This window comes from Cotesia typhae, unplaced genomic scaffold (genome assembly GCF_013202065.1).
Source record: "Cotesia typhae breed Kobodo isofemale line unplaced genomic scaffold, CoteBio_Ctyphae contig_123, whole genome shotgun sequence".
Taxonomy (NCBI): Eukaryota; Metazoa; Arthropoda; class Insecta; order Hymenoptera; family Braconidae; genus Cotesia; species Cotesia typhae.
Window position 1 is genome coordinate 799731 of NW_027423715.1, and position 24429 is coordinate 824159.

The 24429-nt window shown below is 28.9% G+C and overlaps 1 protein-coding gene across 4 annotated transcripts in view; it reads right to left on the minus strand.

Moving 5' to 3' along the window:
- The window catches only part of LOC141535290 (uncharacterized), a 64081-nt gene that overhangs the window by 3322 nt on the left and 36330 nt on the right, over window positions 1–24429 (minus strand). Inside the window, exons 1-8 of one of the 4 annotated variants that reach the window (XM_074255152.1) lie at window positions 21454–22127; window positions 21274–21332; window positions 19678–19980; window positions 13042–13222; window positions 12391–12658; window positions 2082–2319; window positions 1570–1757; window positions 79–296 (exon numbers count right to left, since the gene is read on the minus strand). In XM_074255152.1, coding sequence (XP_074111253.1) covers window positions 79–296; window positions 1570–1757; window positions 2082–2319; window positions 12391–12658; window positions 13042–13222; window positions 19678–19871 — 1287 coding nt within the window. In that variant the 5' untranslated portion in view covers window positions 19872–19980; window positions 21274–21332; window positions 21454–22127. Of the gene's footprint in view, window positions 1–78; window positions 297–1569; window positions 1758–2081; window positions 2320–12390; window positions 12659–13041; window positions 13223–19677; window positions 19981–21273; window positions 22128–24429 lie in introns of those variants that run through there. The other 3 variants (XM_074255167.1, XM_074255160.1, XM_074255175.1) reach the window with 3 other exon arrangements.

Sequence of the window (24429 nt, forward strand, 5' to 3'; positions counted from 1 at the left end):
ATGAATGATTGAATATCAATATTGAATGTTTCGGCGTGCGGTGTGCGGTGTGTTGGAATAATTAATTGAATGACTCACCGATTTCTTATAGGTCAAAGTATCCGTATAACCACCGGTATTCTGACAGGAAGATATGCTTGTGCCGCCGGCGTGTCCAGCGTGCAATTGATTGTCAGTATTCATATACGAGTAACGTTTACTTTGTTCTAGTAAATCGTTATGCTGTTTAGCTGTGCTGTCCATTAATTCTCTCTCAGCCTCGGTGTTCTGAGAGGATTGAAGGTGTGTTCCTTCTCCTTTAAATTTACACGTTTGTTTTAATGTAAAAATATAAATATAAATTTATATTCATAGTGTAATATTACTTTAACTGTATATTATTTTTTTTTTTTTTTTATAATTCTAGCGTTGAATTTCATTTTGCTTTTTAAATTTTTTATTCCAAAAATTTTAGAGCTATTTTTTTTAATAAAATTTATTTGAAATTTTTAACAGTTTAAGAAATTGCACGTTAATTTAAAAAAATTATATATTGTCTCATCTCTTGGTTAAATTTTTTTAATTTCATACTTAATTTTTTTTTTTATTATAAAATTATGAGAAATATTTACAAGTGGGGTCAATCATTTTTATTTTCATTTTCTTAAACGAAATTTCTATTTGATTTTATTGACATATTTTTTTTTTTAAATACATAAAAAAATAAACAATTAAAAAAAAAAATTGATTAACACAATTTCAACAAGTTTTCAAAAAATTTATAAATTTTTTAGAAAATTATGATTTTCAACTTTTTTTTTATTGCTAGTTTTTTAATGTATTTTTCAAAAAAATTTGTATCAAAAATATCAAAAATAAATAAAATAGAAATTTTATCCAAAAACATGAGAGCTCAAATTTTTTCCAACTTTTGAAGGCAAAAAATTTTTATTTTTTTATCATAAATGCACTGTAAAGACAAGCAAAATAAAAAAAAACTTTTTATTTAATTTTTGAATTTCATACTCAAATTCTACTTTTAAGAAATCTTACTATTTTATCCTACTCCCAAAAATTTAGATATAAAAAAAAACTGTGCAAATGTTGAGTAAAAATAAAAAGCTAAAAAAATTATTTAATAAATATATATATTTATTTATTTAAAAATAGGTCTTTGACTCACAAATTAAACAACTGAGACATTAACCTCACACATTTATTTTAAATAAAAAAGAAAAACTAATTGTAAACATTTGAACCCTGATAAAAAATAAAAATTTTAATTTAAACTTTTACATGCCTAGACACTAAATATTTCCCGCAGCATACACTAAACAAAATAATATGAAATTTCATATTTTAAATATCAATTAATTTTGAAAAATTACCCTCGATATTCAACTGGATAAACATTTATACCGATAACCAAACGCGAACTCATCTTTTGAGTTTATTTAATAAACAATATAATGCGTCAATTAAATTATTATTCAAAAAAGATCATTGACCTTCAAATTAAACATTTTAGAACTGAGGCATCGACCTCATTAGTTTATTTATAATAAATTAAAAAAATAAATAAATAAATACCTTCAGATTCAGGACTCGCAACAGGTGATATGTCAGGTGTATGGACGATCGGCGTATAAGGACTGCCATATAGAGAATTATTTTCAGACTTATAATCCTGCATGCTCTGTTGCTGGTGATACATCGAAGAAATCGGCGAGTGGCCACCCCACGGTAGCTGCGACATTCCTTGATAATTATCCATCTTCCTAAACAATACAACACACATCCTATATTAATAAATAATTATTATAATAAATAATAAATAAAGAATGATGGTTAAATTAAATAAATTATAATCAAATGGGGTTTAAAAATTCAACTACTTGTGATTAATATTAAAAGTAAATACATAAAAATCGATGCTTTGAATAAGTAAATAAATATTCATAAATAAATATTCCGATGCGTGTGTCAGTTGGACATCCACATTCCAGTTTGTCATTGTTTCATTTTCTTACGAAGAGTTGAGGTAAGGCCATTGGATGCTAATAATTGCAATGATAATGCCACTTATTAATCGGTGTACTCACGTCGAATGACGAGCCGCTGATGCAGATGCTGAATTTCCACTCGGCGTCGACCTAGATCCTGCGGAATTCGCAATTGTCGGAGGCGAGGAAGGTCCTCCTGACAGTCTTTTCGGCTGTTTTCTGCGTCTAGGTCGGTATTTGTAGTTCGGGTGCTCTTGCATGTGGATCACCCTCAGTCGCTCGGCTTCTTCGACGTATGGCCGCCGGTCCTGGGGGGTCAGACCTCGCCATTTTTTACCTGTAATTTTCATTTGGTCAAAAATATTTTTAAATGTCTGACTATTTTTTAAGTTTAGTAAATCAGTAATTAAAATAATTTTTATTGACATTTAAAGATTAAAAAAAATTTATGTTAAAATTAAATTAATTTTGATACAATAATTTGTTTGATAAAAAAAATTTCTAAAGTTTTTAATTGCACAAAAATTTATTAAATGAAAAATGTACAATAATTTTAAAAAATAATAGAAAATATACTGATAAAAAAAATTAATTTGATTAATTTAAAAAAAAAAAAAATCCTGACAGCTGAACAATTCTTCTTGGTTCGATTTTGTTGAATTTTTTTTTAATCAACCTAATTTTTTCACCAAAATAAAAAATTTTCTACAAGCAAAAAAATAAAACTACGAAAATTAAAAAAAATATTGTAGTTTACGAGTTATTCTTACCAGTAAAGTACTGAGTGCGTGGAACAAAATAATATAAAAGTTATTTCATATTATATATTAGTAGATAAATAATATATGTGGACTGTGGATGTTAGGGGAGGTATATGAGGGTAATTGAAAAAATTATAAGTAAATCTTACAATCAAGAGCAGCGTACACTTTGTATAATATAATAAGAATAAGTATACATGTTTTTATATGTTTTATATGTACATTATTGCAGTCGTATGCACTGGGACGGTATAGGCTGCACATGTTGGGCTTATGGGGGCGTAGATATGGGTGCGCCCGTGCCTTTAGCCAGCCTGGACCCCTTACCCGTACCAGCCACGGACCATTATTTTATATTTCACTTTGTGCTTCGACTCTCAGATCTTGGAGACCTTTTTATTAATATTAAACTCAAATTAAATTTATTTTTCACCGGGTTAAGTTACTCAATTTTAATTTTCGCTTTTAATTTTTTTTACATTTTATTTAAAAAAAAAAAAAAATGTTTTTGATAAATCATTAAAGTTTTTATTTATTATTTTTTTTTTTTCAATTCAATAAATTATTAAAAAATTTAACGCAGCCTAAAATCAACTTCTTCGAATTACCCCCACAAAAAAAATTATCCGTGCTTTAAAATAAAATAATTTATTTATTTATATATGTAAATATATTCAAGCAAAATAAAAGAAGCATAAAATTGTCCAGGTCATGACACGCAATTTTTTCAATTATCGTGACCTGCGAGGTATTTTTTACGCTCCAAAAACGACGAAAATTGGTGTACAAACAGAGAGCGAAAATAAAGACCCCAGTACGCTGGGAGTTTAAAGCAGGCAGTAAACTTTTGAATAAACCGCGGGTTACTCTCTTCTCCACTTCTTTATCTCTTATTCTCTATTTCTTGTCCAGTATAGTGTCTTTGTAGAAGTTTTTATAAAAATTACCCACAAATGCGTGTATTAGAATACCTAACGAGGACACTGCCGATGGTGGGACGAAAATGCGCGGGTGTGACGATGAATCAGTCCGAGAGTTCCCTTTAATATAAACTCTTATTGCTCATACTTCTCCTGTGCGCACCTTTTATTTATATTTATTACTGTATTATTGAATACTCGGTCCTTAAGCTCAAATTAATTCCGTTTAAATTTTTAATTTTCGATGAAATTTGTCGAGTCAAAATTTTATTGAGTAAAATTTGGTAATTGGGGGGTTGAAAAAAATTTCACAACTTTTATTTGATGTTTTGAATTAATAGGACATGGATAAAATTTATTTGTAAGATAAAAAAAATTTATTCAATTAATTTCACGACAAGTAAAATAAAATAAATGTTAAGTAGTTATCACGTTTGTAAATAATAATTTTCTTTTCCTGAGCTGTTAAGTTTAAACAGAGGTTAAATGTTACGAAAAGTAAAAAGTAAAAATGGTTATCCCGTGTTTGCATCTATTTTTCCGATGGCAAACCAATTGATTTTACACATAAATAAATAGTGACATTTGAGTGAGAGACAGAGCGTAGACATGAATTTAATTGAGCATTACATATACCATTTGCGGGAATTAAGTAGAATTTAAATGTAATATGTAGGTAAAGTGAATTGAACTTAACTCGAAAAAATATCAAAGAGGCAGATATGTTGATATTGATTTTGAGCCGCGGATTACGATACATTTCCGAGGAATTCAATCTCTGACGAAATAAATAAATGCAAAAATAATAAAAAGAGACGAGGAGCAGTGAAAGATAAAAAGATAGTTCTGCAACTGGAGAAACATCTACAGTTGACATTTTCAGAATCCCCAAGCTGAGTTTTCTGAATTCCAGGATCGACGCGCGCGGCCTTTTGCGCGGACAAGGAATCCCGCGTGCCTTTACCCGATACTAAGAGATACTCGCGTGATTTACAGGTCGAATCGGCTCTGGCAACTGTTTATGTTTATGTTTGTATATACCGATATCCAGGGAACGTATGTGTACACATAAGTAAAGCTGACTCAATACTTGATAGTTGTGTAAAAGCCAAATGCATTTTTACATTTTTACATCTTCATAACTTTTTTTTTAATATTTTACTTTTGTTTTTCATACATACTAATAAACGAAATAATAATAATAATCATCGTGAAAAAATTTTCAATACGGCAATATCAAGCTATCCAGAAAAAAATAGAATAATTTAAAAAATAAGTATGTCAATTAATATCTCCTATAAAACAAAAATTTATTCAGCAATTGATTAAACTAAAAATTAATATCAGATAAATTTCTTAGAAAAGAAAAAAAAATTATTATTTATTTTAAAACTTAACTCTCTTGTTAGGAGAAGATTGAGCGACCATGCGTCATCTGTCGGAAATTTTTAGGACTACATTTAGTCAAATAATTATGTTCTCAGAAATATGAAGAGATTGGTTTAAAAAAATTAACAATTAAATCCAACGTAAATTAACGATTGATAAAAAATCAATAAATAAATAAATATTAATTTGTATATCAATTTTTACGACTTAGTTTTAGGTGGCGCGATTTCTATTTCTTACTCGATGTCGCTGGCCAGTATAATAAAATTAAAATAATTTATTTCTCTCCATTAAATAATAACAATAAATTAAAAAATATTAACAAGTACTTGGATCAATAATTATTTAAAAACATTTAAGCTATTATTACTGATATTATAAAAAATAGAGTAATCTAATAAGACGTGAAATGAAGAGTACGCACCTTCAGTATAGAAGAGTAAAAAGTGGCATTAGTTCTGATGTTTGTCGATACGGGAGCGTCAAGTACGCATAGCAATAGAAGAATTAAAAAAAGATGAGCAGAGTGAGGCGTAAAGAGTGAGGAGTCTGAGCAGAGATGAGAAGAAAAAGTAATAAATGATGAGATATAGGAGTGAGAGATAGAGGAAAGGAAATGGTGCTAGCACGAGCCACGAGAGATGAGATACATCACGGCACGGGAGACGTATTATTAATGGTGACAGTGGGCGACTCAAGTTGGGCGGGTTGCATTGGACCCTCTTCGTCGAGCCTCCTTGCCTTTTATTTCGTTTTATCTCTCGACTTCTTTTATGCCTTCTTATCTCGACTTGCTCCTCTGCTCGGTACCATACCGGCTGGCTCTATACTACTTCACTTATACTCTTTCCCAGTCCTCTGCAACTCCTTCATTCCGTTATATCGCTAAACCCGTGCCCCGTGCCCCATAAGCCCAAAGATACCTCTATTATTATTGATATATTTCTCGTCATTTTATTCAAATATTCACCGAATACCACTTTAAGCTCTTAATAATTCTCTCTCAGAAAAAAAAAATTTACTTTTGTATTCTTGATTAATAATTTAGAAAAAATGTTTTTTTTTTTTTTTTAATTTTTATAAATATTGTACAATAAAAAAAAAATTTAATAGCTTTAAAAAATTTTTTATAAATATTAAAAATTATATCTGTAAAAAATCTAAAATTTAAATGAAGCTTTAAAAAAAAATGAAATAAATAATTTCCCGAGTGCTTATTATAATAAACTATGTCCAATTAAAGAAAAAAAAAATGAATAAAAAATTAATTGACAAGTGAATAATTAAAAAAACAAGAAAAAAAGACTAACAAAACAAAGATCGGTTATCGCATCATCTATGGGTTAATATACTCGGAAGATTGTGCATGTATGTATTTTATAGAAAAGAGAGTGAGCCAATAAATGGCCCGCGGATAGCTCTGTACTGAGGGGGCGAGTATTCTTATAACCGAGGAATAAGAAGGTACGGATGTGGATGTGGATGTACCATACCTTGGGTACTCCATACGAGCGGAGTCGAGAGTCGAGTGAAAATAAGAGAAGACGGCTAGGTCGATCTTGGGGCAGTAACGAACCGGCACAAGACAAGATCGGGCACAATAATTGCGCATACATATAAAATGAGGATCCAATATATACATATATTTAAACATATATAGAGGAAAAGTAAGAGGTGGAGTCAAAAGTCGTCGTCGTTCCGTCGAATCTTGTGCAAGGTGCCCGTTTCTACATATATATATATATATATATATATATATATATATATATATATATATATATATATATATATATATATATATTTTTTATAATTATAATAATAATAACAATAACAAACTTTTTTAATGTTTCGTTTAAATCAATATATTGTCTGAAAGATTAAAAATATAAAAAAATTAACAGGGAACTATTTTATAGAAAAGTAAATTTTTTGTTTATCTAATATTATTAAGAAATGACCTTGTATCTTGTGAATTATTGACATTTTTAAAGATATAAGCTCATCCCGATGTTACACTCATTGAGAGCTTTCATTTGAGTACCCACATCAATTTTTCATATATTTATATATTTTATATATATGTATATATGAAAAATATATCAAAATGGATGTGGGTACTCAAATGAAAGCTCTTGATGAGTGTAACATCAAGATGAGCTTATATTTTAAAAAATGTCAATATTACAAAAAGTACAGTGCAATTTAATAAAAGTCATTATTTAATAAAGCAAAATTTTATTTATAGTTCACAAGTCACGGCAGTCACATAGTGACTGCAAGATTGCTAGTTTTTCTTATTAACTTGTATTTAATTTAATTTAAATTGTCAAATATTATTTAAAACAAAATAATAATAATAAAACTCATGAAATGGGAGATGAGAGAAAAAATTGTAAGCAATAAAAGAAGAAATAGATGATGATGATGATGTTGATGATTTTGAATATATGTAGAAGAGCATTTTACAGAGTAAGAGTGTAGAAATAAAAATGATATAAGAGAGCTCGGGACACAAGTAAAGCAAAAGCAAGGCAAAAGGCAATAATAAGCTTGGTGCCTGCATAGAATGCCAGGTAATGAGGTGGAGTCGGTTAAAGACTGAGTCGGCCGCACCCTTAACTTATATTCCGTACCGACACGTTTAGACCCACCTAGAACGCGATGAACCGACTAGTCGGGATAAACTCGCGATCTTCTGACAATAATTTAAGCGAGTAGAGGTCTCAGGACGAAAGAACCGAATTCAGGATTCTTAATATGTAATAATAATACATGTATCGAGTCGAGGTAATAGAGCAACAAATATAATGTATATTCTACACTACAAAATACAATGCCAAGTTAATATTAAGTACTGAAGCTAAACATGACGTTTGCCGTCGCTTTGCTCGGGATGGGATCGAATAACGCTTCACTCGAGCAGAGATAAAAATTAGTAATGTGAAAACGCTGGTGTTTAGCGGGAAATTTTCTTAAAAATGGAAAATAGCTTGCGTGTGAAATACCTGGGAGGAGATATGAGTGTCGGGTTTTGCTGGATTATTGTATTTAGGGAAATAGTCGGGTTTTACGAATAGGTGGGCACGAGACTAAGGGGGCTTTTAGCCCTTGAGCTGGTAATCCTATTCATATGTGTGTTGAGAATGCCTCGTAAATGTACGTAGTCTGTCCCTTTAACGGGCAGAAGACGCCTGGCGCTCGGTCTTTGAATTTCACGGGTGATTTGACGCGCGAATATTACAGCGAGTCTATTGAAAATTTCAGCTCGTTTCAAGCAATTTGCGTAGGTGCTTTTTCCGTTGTCTCGAGTTGTTTAGCTGCAAACATATTTTAGTTGTACGATATTGAAATTATTTTTTTTGTTACACCTCAGATGTCAATATATTTCGTTTTTTTCAAAGTTCATTACTGAATTTAATTTTTTTAAATAAGCCCGCTATATTAACTTTTGCCAATCCGCCATTTTTTGTCTTCTTCACATCAAGATTTAATTTCCTAACCATATTCAATTTATAGTTCCTAAAATCAGTAAGTAATTTTTATCCGAATCTCCTTATTGGCAAAATTATAATACACATTTTTCATTAATTTAATCATAAAAGATCAATTTTTTACTCCAAGTTATTTATAAAATTAAATTGGCTACACCTAAAAATAATTTGACTTGTCAAATATAGGCGGCGCTGCCTGATAATTCTACGAGTAATAAACTTATCGTTCAAAAAAATGGCCATAAAATTGACAAGTTCAAAGTTCATTAAAATAATCAATAAATACAAACAACAACTTATGATTGTATATAACCACGTACAAGCTAATCAGAGGTACTAAAACACGATATCAGGTAGTTTACTATAAGCCCCTTTTATAAAATTTTTTCTCCTTGATTATTGTTATTATAATTTTTAAATCGTGACGTGTTACGTGTGCTGTACGCGGAATATATGCTCGGTATATAGTATACGAGTCGACTCATACTCAACTTGGTATAATATTATTTGCTGGCACATTTGTCGTAGGTGGTCTCTACACGCGCTCCTATATACAATATATATATATATATATATATATATATATATATATATATATATGTAGATATATATAGTACACACTGGTTTGCTCTACTCGTACGCGTGTCGTATACGTAACAAACTGTCACGTATCATTTTAATTTATCCTTCGACAGAACAATCTTGGATTCTATTTTCGGTTCAACTATCAAAAGTATTGCTTTTATAATTTGAATATTTTTGATCAGATAATTTTTTTGATGATTAAAAATAAATTTAATTGCGGCCCAAGGAGTTTCCGGTATGACCTTGCAGTGCATAAGATCGGGTCGTCTTGGATAATTCAAAAGAAGAGAGAAAGAGATAAGAAGAGTGGATACTGCTGATATAATATGAGTCTGGTCTTAGGCCGTCGCGTCTCGCGCAAAATTGCTCCGAGCCGATCAACCGGAGAAAATTACGTCCCGATCTTGCCAATCTCTAGCATCTTATTGATTTTTCATTAAACAGACAAATAATAGACGAGACTTAACTTTATGGGACCGATCCACTGATACGCTATTGACTAGCAGCTATCGCTAACTAACTGTCTAGATATTTTATTTTAGTTTAGAAAAATTTTAATTATAATTACTTTTATCTAGGAGAGGACTTATTATTAATTTTATTAGAGCTGACCTGGCTTGTAATTTTATTACATTGAATAATTTATTAATTATCGTCTCAGGAAACTTTTTTATGAAAATTACATTTTGTTAGTAAATATTATCAATAATTTTTATTAAAAATTTATTTTAAGGTTTAGAAAAAATTTTTAAGAGTAAGATTTTTTCTCAGAAAAAAATTTTTTTGAACCAAGAAAATTAATGAAGAAAATTTTATTCTCGAAACTAAAAAATTTATATTTTACTGTGTAAAATATTAACTAATTTTTTTTTTTTTTAATTTTTTTAGAATTTATAAAAGAATTAAAATTTTTTCCGAGTAAAGTTGAATAGTAAGTTTGTTATGATTGAAATAAAAAAAATTGATATTAAAATAAATAAAAATAAAAAGAAAATGTATGTAACGGTCGCCATATACCTATAGATGATTAATAAAAATGCAGGAACACGCGTGTCGCCGGATATAAGATCCAATGCCGAGGCTTTAACGTATGATACGAGTAAGTCTTCGCTGAAGTTTCTTAAAAAATTCTTTCTGCCCAAACTATGTAATAATTTTCTTTAGAATTTTCAGCTCTGAATACTAATACTCATATAAATAATTATAATTAATAAAAAAAAATTGATGACTGCAAATAAAATGAAAGAAGAAACTGCAGAAATTAATATAAGCGACGCAGGTCAGCGTTTGAGACTATTATACATTTGTAATTTATACATTAATATAAATACATTTATATGAATATTATGTGCAGAGTATCGACGTATGGCACGTGCATGAATATGTAGTATGCAGCGTGTCTGCCATATAATAGTACATACAGTGGTTGCCAGAAAAAAAATTGATAAAATTAAGACGGCGTGAGTGTAAGTGAGGAAAAACAGGAGATAGAGAGAGAGGAGGGATAGAGACAATGCGAAAATGAGAGAGCAAAAAACTAAGAAAAGCAATGAGTGTACTGAGCACTCGACTTGCATAGCAATCGACGTGATCGCGTCATGCCAATAACATCAAACCGATCGCCTAATATATATGTGTAATCATTTTTTTATCGGTCCTACATTTTATCGTTCGTCGCTCTACTCGCCGGTATCGAGATAAACCACTCAGCGATTACCGCTTACGCTGAGAATATGAATTTGGAATAAGAAATTGCAATTAAATGTGAAATACTATTTTTTTTTACTTTGAGTTTTTTTTTTTTTTTTCAAGAAAATTAAATTTCTGTATTGAAATTTATAAAATGGTTGAAAAATTTTTAATTTCTTTATTAAATGTTAATTTTTAAATTAACTTGATTTTAAAAAAATTTTTGAACTAAAAAATTTTTCTAAATAAAAAAAAATGTATCAGTTAAAAAATTTTTCTACATATAATAAGTCGATAAAATTCTCTTAAATGATTTTTTTGATTCATAATTCTTATTTTGAATGATTTTTAAATAAGTTTCATTATCATTTGCAATTATGTGATGTCTAATAGTTTAAAAGTGATTTTACAATTTAAATGATTATGAAATTATTATTAATGCAATTGTTATTGGTCTTTAGCTTAGAGAAAAGTTAACTGTGACGGTAATTACAATTTGCTGGCCGTCGACCGGCTGGAAATGACCAATACACCAGCAATGTTGCGGATGCCAATTGCCGATAATCCAAGGTGTACCCTCCACGACGATAACGAACCAGTGAAGGCGATCGTTGACGGATTTATAACGAGTTTAACTCGGTTCACTGTATTATATGTTTATTTTCAAGGATTTATTTTGTTTATTATTTATTATTTATTTTTATTTTTAATTTTAATATTAATATTAATATTTATGATTATAATATTTTGTCAATATTTTTTTTTCTTTAGTCAAGTGTTTGGTATCTTTAGTTTTGTTTTCTCAATTGATTTTAATTCTACACTTTTTATTTTTTTAGTGAACGATAAAAAAAAGACAATCTTTTGTAATTCATTTTAATAATTATCAGGTTGACGTTAATTTTATTCTGTTTTAATGATTAATTACTGAATAAATAAACATTTAGACTTCAATAATTCAAAAAAATTTTTTTTATTAAAAAAAAACCTCTGAATTATTTTTAAATAATTTTTTTTTATAATCAAAAAATTAACAATTATTGTATGAAATAAAAATGTTCTTGATTTAAAAACCCGGAAGTATTGTTTATTTAATTATTAACATTCCAACACCTCTTTAAAATCCGTCATTCACTCCTATTATAGCCAATACCGATGGAAAGCGTCGCGAGCCTTAAGAAGCACTCAAACCGTGGTTAGCGTTAAAACTACTATCCTATTTATATAAATAAAAATAAATACTGCACTTAACGCTGGCGTATGTACTTTTATTATAGACAAAGTCTAAAGTCTCTCTTCCTTTACCCATATATAAATTTATAAAAATAAAATAAATATATTCTCTGAGCAGAGCGCGAGTTTAAATCACCGGATTTCTGTTCCGTCGGACAATTAATTTAATAAACTCTCAACGACGTATTTAGGACTTTCTCATTCCCATAGAGGTGAGAGAATTTCCGCAAGTGATTAAACATTTTTTATCCTGCTTTACTTTATACAATTTACAATTAAGATTACTATAATACGTCTCATTATAAAGAATAATAATGATAAATAATAAATCTTAACTCACCGAGCATTTTGCTGAGATCGGCGTTATGAAGATCGGGATTCTCGTCGGCCAATTTTTTACGCTCGACCTTTGCCCACACCATAAAAGCATTCATAGGTCGCCGGATACGTTGCTCCTTCAGGATACGCTGTGTCGAGGTACTCGGATGGCACATCTTCACGACACTCGGCATTGACAGGCTTTGCTGATAATCTAACGGTGGTCCAGATGTTAACCACGGCATGTCTTCCAGTCTTTGGTGAACTGGGCTATTTAATACTCCTTGCATCTAAAATTGTAGTTATGATTGTTGAAATGTCAAGGTATAATTCTAAATTTAGTAGAAATTTTTTGAGAAAATTCCAAAAAGTATAATAAAAAATTCATAAAATTTTTTAATACAAACTTTTGACTTTTGTAAATTATTTTGATTATAATGATATCCATCAATGATAAAATGGTACAATATTTACAAGTAAGGTCAACCATATTAATTTTCATTTTTTTGAACGAAATTTCTATTTGATTTTATTGATGTTTTTTTTTTTAATAAAATTTCAAATTTATGTTAAAAAATAGCAAAAATTGTCCGGAAAATACAAATTTTACGTTTAATAATTAAAAAAAGGAATTAAATAATTTAAAATAAAAATATAGCCGAAGACAACTCACAGAGATAATTTGTGGATCCATAGACATAGATCCATCATTTCCATCCAGGCTAGAGTCGACATCATAGGTCCGAGTAGCACCAGGATACATGGAATTGTGAAGAGCCAAAAGACCCTGGGAGCTCGCGTAATTCATTTGTGGCGGCGGTGTTGCTCCACTGCGGTCATAATTCTCCAGCATTCTATAAATATTACAAAACAAATAAAGTAATTGTTTGTTTATTATTCGCTGACTAATATATTTAAATAAAATAAAGTTATTAAATGCGCTTAATTGCAAGTTCGAACAACACCAAGTTGAATAAACGAGTGTATGTTGAATAAAAATAAAAAAACATTAAGAAAGACGTCAAGTCGTCTTATTTTTTTCTTCGTAAGCCAATACGATCGATTGATCTGTCAACCCCGTTAGGAAAAAGAGTTGATCGACATGAATGAACCATTCAAGGCCATCTAATGGAATTCCCACGATTGTCCTTAAGGCATTATACATTATACAATCAATCGTATAATATCATACAACCACCAGATGTTTCAATCATTTTATACTATATCCAGTACAACCTCATACTTATTCTATTTATTTATTTATTTATTTATTTATTTATTTACAAATATTTGTTTTCATCTGCCGGATAAAAATAAATAAACTTTTTTTATCTTTACAAATAAGCGCACATGAATAAATAAATTATTTTATTTATACATTTTTTTTATTGTTTTAAAATTTTTTACTCAGCTTCGAGTTAAATTTTCCATTTGAGTAAGTTTAAATTTTTTTAGAATAATCTCATTTTTTTTTAAATCCAACAAAATTTTTTTTATTATTTTATTTTTGATAAGATTTCTTTAAAGAAAAAAAATGTTTCATTGCTTGGAAAAAAATTAATTATGGAATTTTCTTAAATTTTCTTAAATAAAAAAAAAAAAAAATAAAAAAAAACTTTATTCTTCATTGATAAAATTAAAAAAAAAAAATATCAAAAATAAAAACTGTTATGCGGTAGGTCAAAATCTAGTAAGAAATAATAATAGTAATGGGTTATTAGGTTACAATAGTAGTTATTAATGACACATTTATATATTTGTCGAGTATAATGTTGATGTTAAGCCGCTAGACATAACAAAGAAAATATTCCAACAGGTTTATTAGTCTACAAACTAAAAAAAAAAAAAAGAGATATATATATATATATATATATATATTATATATATTATATATATATATATATATTATATATATTATATATATATATATATATATATATATATATATATATATATATGTACAAAACACACACATACACACATATATACTTCTCACGGTAGTGTGTTCTATATAATAGCCATTGTTTGGTTTTAAGTCTGTTAAGGTCTCTTCAGAAGATACTGATGCCCGCAAAAACGTCACGGTATTTTCATTCAATAAAACTCTACTCTACTCTGCTACTGTTACTTCTTGTGCTGTTGTTACATTAGTGATGCTGTAGCTGTTGGTGATGGTCATGGTGTCTTCTCATATATATTATCAAGTTAGTAAAGAGTTACGCGTGCCATTTTTTACTCACTGCTTTTATTATCTCTCCTCTTCATCCTCATATCAGTTCTAAGCATGCTTTATGGATAATATAATAGTTTTAATCATTTTTAGTTATCGTGTCATACTTTGCCGTAACTCGATACGCGGCGATAGCTGATAATAAATGTATCGCCTGACAAATACTAAAAGAAGGTATTACAGTTTTAAAATTGGGTTTTGTACCAAAAGGGCAGATAAAAAAAAATTTTTTTACTATTCGATTCAAAATCCTTTAAAACCTCAAAAAAAATTTTTTTTTAAAAACTGATGCCAAAAAGACGTATCAGGATTATTTTTTTATAAGTCAAAAGAGCGCATAAAAATTTATGTCTTGTTACAAAACAGGTAAAACTAGATCAGAATAATCATAAAAGATATAAAAATTAACTGTAAGGAGAACTTTTGGCTCTAAATTACAAAATTTTAGAATTCTTGATGTCAAAATGTCATAAACTTTGAGACATAGATCCTTTTGCTTTTGGAAAAATTTTAAATTTAGAATATGTTTGTAATAAGATCGGCAAAAAAAAATTTTTTTCATACACTCTTTTCGCATTTGCCATAAAAATGAGAGTGGGGAGCAAAAAAGGGGTGAGGTAAGAAGTTCTATCGAGGAATCGGTTAAATAATTACGAGTAGTTTATCGTTATGGTCGCGTAAATTGAAGTAGGTGATAATGGGCTGTAAGACGTGTTATGATACAATACACTATAATGGATAATGTATAATGTATTTAATGTGCGTGTGTGTTATTGGTACTTTAGTGTGACGAATTAATTTGTCTGTTTGTAAACCGGGGTTTTTAGTGTGTAGGACATTGTGTGGGTCGTTGTGCTTTCGACTTATTTACCAGCTAGTACTTGTACGTCGATTTATTTTATTAGACTTGTGCGTTAATTGATTGCTTTATCAGCTTTAATTGCGTAACTCTGATATTTGTTTTTTAATTTTATAAATTATTTCTCTGATTTGTTCAAATTAAATAGTTACTTTATAAAAAAACTTGTTTTTCAACAACTTTAATACTTTTTTTACTCAGTAGAAATTTCATCCCATTTTTTTCAATCTTTAAAAATTTTAGATCTGAATTTTTCTTCTACTAATTAAAAAAAAATATCGTAATTTTTTTCTTGATTCAAATGCTGATTTTTATAAAAAATAATCGTAATTTGAAATAGAAAAAAAATATTAACTAATTAATTTCCATAATTTTAACCAACGACCTCTATTATCTCCAAAAACAGCCTGCACAATTCAAAATCCAGGAAAAAATTGTTGCTCTAAAAAACCCCGGTAATAAATCATGAAATAATCATGAAAAATCTGATGAAACAATAATTAATGGCTAGAAGCCGATCCTGATTTATAGGGTCAATCTTTGATTTCGAAAGGTGATGGGTGATAGGATATGTGTTGGGATGATGTGTTTATACGTAAATAAAAAAAAAAAAAAATAGGCAAACAGATGGTACACACCCAGAGTCCTGGATGGATGAGTGCCCGAACAGAGTGTGTACGTAACCGCAGCAGGAACTGTAATTTCATAGTGTATAACACATAACATAGGCCCCTGATTAAACTTTTAAATCGAATGACCAACGCGGTTCAGTTGGTAAGCGGAAGTTACGACCCGGCCGCTCACCTCTGCACTACTAACGCTCCGACGGCGACGTCGCTTCTTCCTACACTATCACACTATCTCATAAAATATATATATATATATATATATATATATATATATATATATATATATATATATATATATATATATATATATATGAAAACGATACACATTGTAAATGTGTTATATATTATGTATGTTTATAATTTTGTTGAAATTTAGAGAAACCGAGTCGAGACTAAGACCAAGAAAGCACATCCTTCAAAGCTTTACCTTTGCTCTACTCTACTCGACTAATTTTTACAGTCTCAGTCTTACACGCTCGCCACACCGGAACGGACTAATAATCGTTGACCCCAGCAATCTGGATAATCGAGATACTGTCTTCATTTCCTCCTGCGTACACGTCGACCTACTCCTTGTTTTATTTTTTTATGTTTCAAAGATTCTTATCTTGAAATCTTGAATATTTAACCCAAAATCCGAAATAAAAAATTATTTTTCTTAAAACTTTTTTATAGAGGACGCGAGAAAATTTTTTATTAATAAAATTATTGGACGTATAGGAGTTAAGTGTACATATTTATAAATATTAAAGCTCAGGTCAATGACTGGTAATTTTTTTATTGAATTTTTAATTAATATATTTTAATTACTTTTTTTTTATTAATTTATGTTTGATTTTAGAGACACGGTAGTGTCTTGAGCCAAGGGTTCCTCTTTCTTCAAATTAAAGGGGATGAATTAATCAATTATATTGAAAAATATGGAAATTAATTTTGATACTGAAGTTGACGGTTTTGTAAACAAATTATTGTAAAAATAAAGTTTGGACAAATTTTATATACACACTGAAAAAAATAATTGAAGAAAAATATTTTTAAAGAACTTTTTTCTTGATTCAAATTTTTTTTTCAGCGCAAAAATTTAACAAATTGTAAGCGCAATTAAAAAAAAATTTTTTTTAATATTAATTTTTAATAATAATAAGAATTTATAATTTTAATTAAATATAAATAAAAATTGTGAAAATTTTAAATAGAGTAAAAAATAAAAAACTAGTTCAATGAAAAGACAGTAATTAAATAATTAAAAGTGGATAATAATCGAAATTAAGAGCAGAGATTGAGATGAAGATGAGGATGGGTTAGTTTGCGCATCACCGGTGCAACTGTCACCGCAAAGAACAATGGCCAGTGATTTATAAAAAGGCGTCGAAACGGTAACGGCAAACGTAAGCGTAAATTCCGTAATAAACCGAAAACAATGGTTGTGGGAATTGATACGAGAACGGGACGTTTAGCGTTTTATAACGGAAGCCTTTCGTTGCCACCATCGACCGTTTGCGTTCATCTACCTATATTAGTGCACTACTAGTTGTAGTTATAGTTATAAGTTACTATACATTAGAGAATAAGAAGGCGTTAGTTGGATCGTCGCAATTCCTGTACCCAGGATAAGGACTCGTATGTTGCTATTACATTGTACGACATATAACTTAATATTTAAGTAAGTAATGGCCCGAGATACGGATAGAAATAGATGTAAACATACACATCTACGCTGAATATATTCATCGGCTCAAATGGGATGAAAAATGCCACCTACTACAGGTATACATCATCCAGCTCCGGAAGCGAGGCAATTTCTACCGGATGGTACTTTCCAAATAATTCGACTTTTAAAGTACACTTACTTTTTTCCTTTAAATACTTTACTTATTATTATACTACGTGTCATTTCATTTGAATTGCTTTCTTTTATTGCTTCAGAAAATTTGTTTGTTTTTATTTTTTTAAGAATCGCTTGATTGATTTCGAAGAGCAATTTATTGAAAATTAATGACGTCAATAAAAATTGGTCGTCAAAGAAAATTGAGACACTTTAAAGTGAGTGACTAATATACGATGTTTATTTTATTGAATAAATATTTTGGAGAGTGAATGCGTCAGTTTTTGGTTTTGGGGTCAAAATATTAATACAATAAGTGATAAATAAATTGTTAAGTAACTGGTGGATCAATATAAGCTACGTTGACTTGAGAAATTAATTTTGTATTAATTGTAATTATTGAAAAATGATTCCTTGGTTTTCATTTAAATTTAAAACTTTAAATTTTGTATTTAATACAAAAATTAAATAAACAATTTTTATACCGAAGTTAGCAAATATTTGACTAATTTAAATATTTCTAAAAATATAAATTCTTGGACAATCAAATAATATTTCTTGCTTCAAAAATTCTTCCTTGATTCAAGATTACAAAATTTTTTTTATCAAAACATTATTTATAATAAATCTTTCTAATTATTAAAAAAGCAATACAAATATATAAACAAAAGTATAAGTTCATCGAATGAATAATAAATATGAAAATTTAGTACACAATAAGTATGATCAATACAATTGTTATTAAGCTCATCTTTAATGTCAAAGACTTCTTAGAAAATTAACAAACTCGATTAGCCGTGTTTATCTTCGAAGAATTACTTCGTAGGCTTGCCGACACACACAACAGTACTATGTCGATCGATTATGGTTTGTATTACACCAGTGTTTAATGTTTTCAACGTCTCCTGATTTGCCAATAAATTTTTTAATATAAATACAAAATACAAAATTAATATTAATAAAAAATAAAAAAATGTAGTATTGCGAGGGTAAAAATAATAAAATTGTACAGATCTTGATCAACTCATATCAGTAACTTGGTGTTTTAGCACGCAGAATTAAATTTCAAACCTCACCGACGATCGGTCAGCGTCTCGACATTTAATATCTCGGACAAATCACGTTCGTTTTGTGTTTCTTCTCCGAATGCCGTAAATTCACTCGGGCGAAAAATTAGCGCACTAAATTATCGGGCGATATAATAGAATAATAATTATAATTATCTATTTTTTTTTTACTTAAAAGACCAAACTAAATTTTGTAGACTACGTATACAAGAGTGAAAGTTTTAAAGTGAGAATTCAAAATTTGTGGGAACATGACCGATGTCAGATAGACCGATTGACGATTAGCGATTACTGATTACTGATTACACTAACCAAATACATGGTTACGCCTCTACAATTTACCTGATCGTTCTTTCCCCTAATAATCGAACTAATAACAGGATTTACCAGGACCTCCTCCAGCGAATCATATACTTATCCCCCCAATTCACCTTACCATTATTAATATATATATACAAGAAGATATCTCTACCTTATTTATTTAAAAAGGAATAGCAAAATAATAATTGAATAAATAAATACTGACACGACAGTCCTTTATCAAAAATTTTTAACACATGCTTTTTATATTCTTAATTTTATTATCACCATTATTAATTTTTTTTAATATAATAAATCTAAATTATTTTTTTATAAAAAAAAAAAAATTTTTTTTAAATAATTTTTTTAATTATTTAAAAAATAAAAAAAAAAACTCACGTATAGTGCGAATAGGACGGACTTGTTTGCTCAACGTGTTGATTATTAGATAAACTGTGTATCCCAGCAGACTGATCCTTATTCGGGGACGAATTTTGGGCTCCTGCAGTTCCAGCTGAGGACGAGGCTGGCGAAGGTACAGCTTGATGATAACGCTGGCACATTTCGGCCAAATTCCACCCATGAGTATCCATATATCCAAGGAACTTCTTTCAGTGGCGTGCCATCCATTTCACCACACGTGATTAGCACCATCCACCATCCATCCGTACCCACTCCGTCAGCCTTCAATGACAGTACTGCCTGGATCAAAAATTCAGGAACAAAATTTAATTGTCAATTTTTTATTTGCTTTTATTATTAAATTATTTGTATATGTGTATATAGACAAACTCGTAATGGAACATTACGTTAAATAATAACATAGATCGAGATGACTATCGACTTCTGAATTGGACATTTAAAGTTACTATAATATAACGGGCCGAAGAAAATTGATTCAATAATCCAGCATCTGGTACTCACGGGTATGCCTTCAGTTCAGACATTATAGGCAACCTCTGTTCTATCCTCAGATAGTCAATATATATGTAATAGTTTCAGCGTAATGCAGGGTTCAATATTATGTCTTGAGAAATTTTATAATTATATTTATTATTATTATCATTATTTTTTATTACTTAAAAAATCATGACAAAAAATAAAAACGAATTTTTTAAAACCAATTTAATTAATTGTCTGTTATTTATGAAAAAATCAGGTTAAATGTCAGTCTAAGTTTTCCTACTCGTATTATTTTAATTATCACTTTGTCATGCATTACATCTTTTTCAACTGATATATGAAATATCAAAAAAAAACTAATAACAGCTTATCCTAAATTGTAATTTTGCAATTATTTAAACAAGTAAATTAATATTGCGATGAGTTAGCTGCTAACTGATGTAAAACTTTTATTATATTAATTCTCCTTCTTCTTAGTGTCATTATTATTGTTATTATTTTTTTATTAATATTATTTTTATTCCGAGTAGTGCTATGTGACACCTTGACACCAGACATTCTTTATGTATATACTACCATCATTTTTTATTGTAATGAGTAATGACAATCACATTTGATATGTACATCGATTTTTATTATCGAATTAAATAAAAACTCTTATTATTTATTCCTCTGATTTTTATCTATTTTTTCTTTAATAATTATATTATTATTGTTAAAAAAAATTACGGAAAAATAAATAAATTCTATAATATAGAACCCTTTTTGTACTTTTAAGGAAGTTGATTGAAATTAAATAAAAATTTAAATATTAAAAAAAATATTCTGTCCTTCAGAAATTTTTAAAAAATTTTCTTAATTAAAAAACACTTGTAATTTATTCAATAAAAATTCCCGAGCCGTCTTACGTCGATTCTACTATCAAAAAATGTACTCCCGCAACTCACGTGTGTCCGTCTTATTAACCAGAATCTCAAGCTCATTATTTGCGTCTCAACGCGCATTAACTGACGTCGTCTTTCCTATTTAATGATCTAACCATTAAACTTTTAAAAAATAAATAATACAATCCAACATAATAAAAAAAATTACCTTCAATATTTTTCCTCATTCATTCCCTTAAAAGTAAAATCCACTGTCAAATAATACTCCTTCAATTTTAAAGTAAAACTTGTTAATATTCACTCACTTCCAATAAAATTAAAAATTTATAATTTTCAATTAAATAATAATATTTATAATAATAATAATAATAATAATTAATTCATTTACCACTGAATTCTCAGACACTATTTTGTGATGTAAAATAAATTACCACTATGAATCACAACTACGGATTACACAACACGTGATTTGATTGACAGTCCAAGCTGGAAATATTTTAAATTTGAATCATTTTTGACACAATCAATTGATAATTTAAGTCTCTAATTATTTCGGTAAATAAATCGACTTTTTTTCGGTTGTAATACTGTAAGACACTCATCCAGGCGTGTTAAATCCCGGCGGAAATGTCAAACGACGTCGATACACCCGCGACAAAATGTACCGTCGGTTGTGTGGGAGTGTGACATAATAACGTGTGTCTGCGGCGATCGGGTAGGCGATCAGTGAGTCAAAAATTTTTTTATTAAATTATCGGGGTTTGAGATTAATCATTCATCGCTCCACAGATGAAACTCATTAGTTTAGTGGAAAAAAAAAAAAAAAAAAATTAATAAGTCTGACAAAAATGAAAATTTAAATTAACGAAGATCACTGCACTTTGATAAAATTTTATCGATTTAATGATGATTTATGATTAATGAACAATCATTTTAAAAAAATTATTTTAAGTACACAAATTTTCGAACAGCAAAAAATTTTTTTTATTCAAAGAGTTAATTGTTTAGTCACTGTTTTGATTACTGGTTCGACGTAAATATTGTAGTGTTAAGAGTTGAAGAAGTTGAGGCCGTCCGTCATCGAGGAGGCGCCCGTCGCGACTGCGCGCCACTCGGGCGCGAAATCCGCCGCAGGACGATGCAACAAAAGAAAGAGTGATAGAGGAGAGAGTAGAGGGAGACGAGATCTACCGCGCACCCACGATATGTATGCAATGGTATTAAAAGGCCGAGTACTAAACGGATCAAGGGTCTTACTTTTGAACTACACTTTTTTGGTAAACTTTTGAGTATTTAGCAAAAATTCTATGGTTTGAAAATCGGAAAATAGTTACGATAAATGTTAAGAATTTAAGAGAAATTTTTTTTATAAGTTCAGAGTTTGAATTCTGAGTTAAATATTGGAGATTTGGAAAAATTAGTAATGACTTTTTTTAATAGAAATTTAATTTTTTAAAAAAAAGGTCCTTATAAATTTTTTTTATCTTCCGTCTCGTAGACATAATTTTAAATTAAAGTTTTTTGAAAACTTTCTTATAATTAAAGAACATTTCAATTGTTTGTTTAAGTTTGAAATTAAAATTCTGAGCTAAATAATGAAAATACAGATAAATTTTAAAGGATTTTTTCGATAAGAAATTAAATTTTCCATAAGAGGGTCCTTATAATTTTTTTTTTTTTTTTTTCCGTCTCTTAGACATAATTTTAAGTTATAGTTTTTTGGAAACTTTTCTGTAAAACTCAACAAAAATATTTCAATTTATGAGAAAATTTCAATAATTAAAAATTATTATAAATTAAAAAATTGTAAAAGTTTTACCGCGATAAGTGTGAGGTACTGTAATTTATATTTATTATGATAACTTGTTTGTTTATAAACATAAATAATATTAATTATCAGAGTGTAAGGATAGTATTTGTACTGTCATGGGTATGATATGAGTTTCATATGATATTAAACATTAAATATAATATTAAAAAAATTCACGAGGTTATGGGGAATTTTGGAACGCCTTAGGTCTATCCTTAGGTCGCCGTTAACATTACATAATTACAAGCGTAGGAAGCGGATCGATTAGCACACGAAGAGAAAGGCCGTCTCCTAGTGAACAGTACAGCGTAGTGTGTATCGTAGAGCATTGTACATGGCAGATAGTTGTGTTATGTTTAGCTGTGGATAGGAGTAGAGTAGACCATACAATACAATATAATAATGTAAGAAGAGTTGATATAAGTGTGAGATGGAGCAAGAAGTGTGTGGTGGATTGGCCGAAGGCTTATATGAATCACCGCGGGGGTCTCTAGACCAAACCGAGATAGGATAGATACCCTCTTTCATTTCGTTTGATACAACTAGCTCTATATCTGTACTTTTATTTCAACTGTACTGTTTATGTGTTACTGGGCTCGGTAACGAGGCTGGAGCGTGCTCTCCAAACCGAGAAATCGATGACTTTCGGTATTAATCATCTTAATTGTGTTACTACTTAGAAATCATGTTTATTTTTTATAACCATGTGCTAAGAAAATTAAAAGAAAAAATTCTATTTATAGCTCTTAAAAATTTTCAATTTTAGAATTTAAAAAAAATTTTTTTTTGTCAAAAAATATAAAACTCGTTAGAAAATTGATTAACTTTCATTTTTTTTAACGAAAAAAATTTTTTTTAATTAAATTTTTATATGAGAAAAATAAATTCATCATAAGAGAATTTTTTTTGACTAAAAAAAAATATTTTGGAAAACAAAAATTCTTGTTTTATTGAAGCAAAAAAATTTCTTGTCCCTGAAAAATATTAAAATTTTTTTTCAAACCCTTCAAAGTTGTAAGATCTTTTTTTTTTTGTAACATAAATTATTTTGAGAGCTTCAAATTATTAATTACTAGTTTAAAAATGAATATTCTAAAATTATGAAGTTGCTAATTGAAATATCAGCGATAAAAAATGAATAATTTATACAGAACATAAATAAATAGCGAGTGAATAATGAAATTAGATATTTTTATCAAAACAACAGGGTATGAAATGCATCGCCGATGATGATAGTTCTCAAGCAAAGTTATTTTTCAGCATTATCCATTTAGTAATTACACAAATTACATTAAACATTTCTTCGGTTTAACGCTTCGTTAAAGTTTTACGCTTCCTTTAATAGCACTCCAGTTCTGCCAATTTTATTTTCCTAGCCTCAACGATATTGTATCGGGTTAAGTAGCTCAGGTGAAAAATAACCGAGGGAGGCTCGGAGGGGGTGGGATTCCCGTAAAAAATATGTAAATAAATAAAAAAGAGAGTTGTAAATAATTTTATCGTATGTATATGGAGTTTATCTTCATTCATATCGAATTTTGTCGGTCTTTCTGT